General features: G+C 44.7%; 1 protein-coding gene across 1 annotated transcript in view; it reads right to left on the bottom strand.

Moving 5' to 3' along the window:
- Positions 1-1,171, bottom strand: part of LOC107081232 (gap junction beta-4 protein-like) — a gene marked incomplete at its 3' end in the record, with an annotated part of 5,400 nt that extends 4,229 nt beyond the window's left edge. Inside the window, exons 1-2 of the mRNA XM_015369434.1 lie at positions 728-1,171; positions 13-552 (exon numbers count right to left, since the gene is read on the bottom strand). Of these exons, the coding sequence (XP_015224920.1) occupies positions 13-552; positions 728-1,117 (930 nt within the window). The remainder of the gene's footprint in view (positions 1-12; positions 553-727) is intronic.
- Between the last annotated feature and the right edge of the window lie 9 nt (positions 1,172-1,180).

The following is a 1,180-nucleotide window of genomic DNA, read 5'->3' on the forward strand; positions in this document are numbered from 1 at the left end:
ATCCATACTGACTGAAGATTTTTCCTCCGAGGGCAAGCTAGAGGTCGCGGACTCCTTGTTAAGGACCTTCACAGTAGACTTTTCTTCCACTCCACTGTCGGTGATGTTCTGATTTGTTGCTGTAGGATCTACTCTGACTGAAGATTTTACCTCCTTTGACCACGTAAAGGTTTCGGACTCCTTGTTGGAGACCTCCGCTTTGGAAAGCGTTTTTTTCACTTTATTGTTGGTGATGTTCTGATTTGATGCTGTAGGATCCACTCTGAGTGAAGAATAGGACCTGTGTTGGACCTTTTTCGTAAACTTTTCGATACGTTTGAAGATGAGGTAGATCATCTCACAGATACACATGAAGATACAGACAGCAGAGGAGACCACCATGAAGAGGGTGAAGATCTTTTTCTCTGTGGGTCGGGATATGTAGCAATCCACTGTATTAGGACAGGGGAACACGGAGCACTTGGACAAGCGTGGCATGTCATAACCCTCGTAGACGTAGTACAGGACGTAGAGGAAGCCAGCATCAAAGCCAGCCTTGAAGATAAGGCTTAGCTGCAAAATGAAATAGATATCAGTCAAAACCGGCAAAGATAATTCAAAATATGACTGTTACTTTTAGTGCATGAGAGATTTTACATATTTTCCCAGAACTTTTAACCACAACTTTACCTAAATTAAAAGCAAAATAAAAAAAAATAACTAATCCTTAAAAATCCATCATTCTTACCAAATATGTCCACCAAAGCCCTCCACGTTTCTTTTCAGGGTGGGCGTACATGTGCTTCCCCTTGTGTTGTTTAGCATACTTCAAATCCTTCATCTCCCTGTATTTGACATGACCTGTGACCATGAGCGATGGGCAAGTGACAAAAATGAGCTGCAGGGCCCAGAGACGGATGTGTGAGATGGGGAAAAAGTGGTCGTAACACACATTGGTACAGCCTGGCTGTTCAGTGTTGCAGACAAAGTCTTTGCTCTCATCCCCCCACACACGCTGAGCCGCTACCACAAACACCATGACCCGGAAGATGAACACCATAGAGAGCCAGGCTCGGCCAAAGGCAGTGGAGTATTTGTTAACTCCGCTAAGGAGCTCTTCCAGAGAACCCCAGTTCATGATTTCCTACTTATGTGTCGGTGACTGGACAGAACGGGTCGAAAGAGAAGTTGAAGAGCGTCG

Source organism: Cyprinodon variegatus, unplaced genomic scaffold (assembly GCF_000732505.1).
Source record: "Cyprinodon variegatus isolate N-32 unplaced genomic scaffold, C_variegatus-1.0 Scaffold3534, whole genome shotgun sequence".
Lineage (NCBI taxonomy): Eukaryota > Metazoa > Chordata > Actinopteri > Cyprinodontiformes > Cyprinodontidae > Cyprinodon > Cyprinodon variegatus.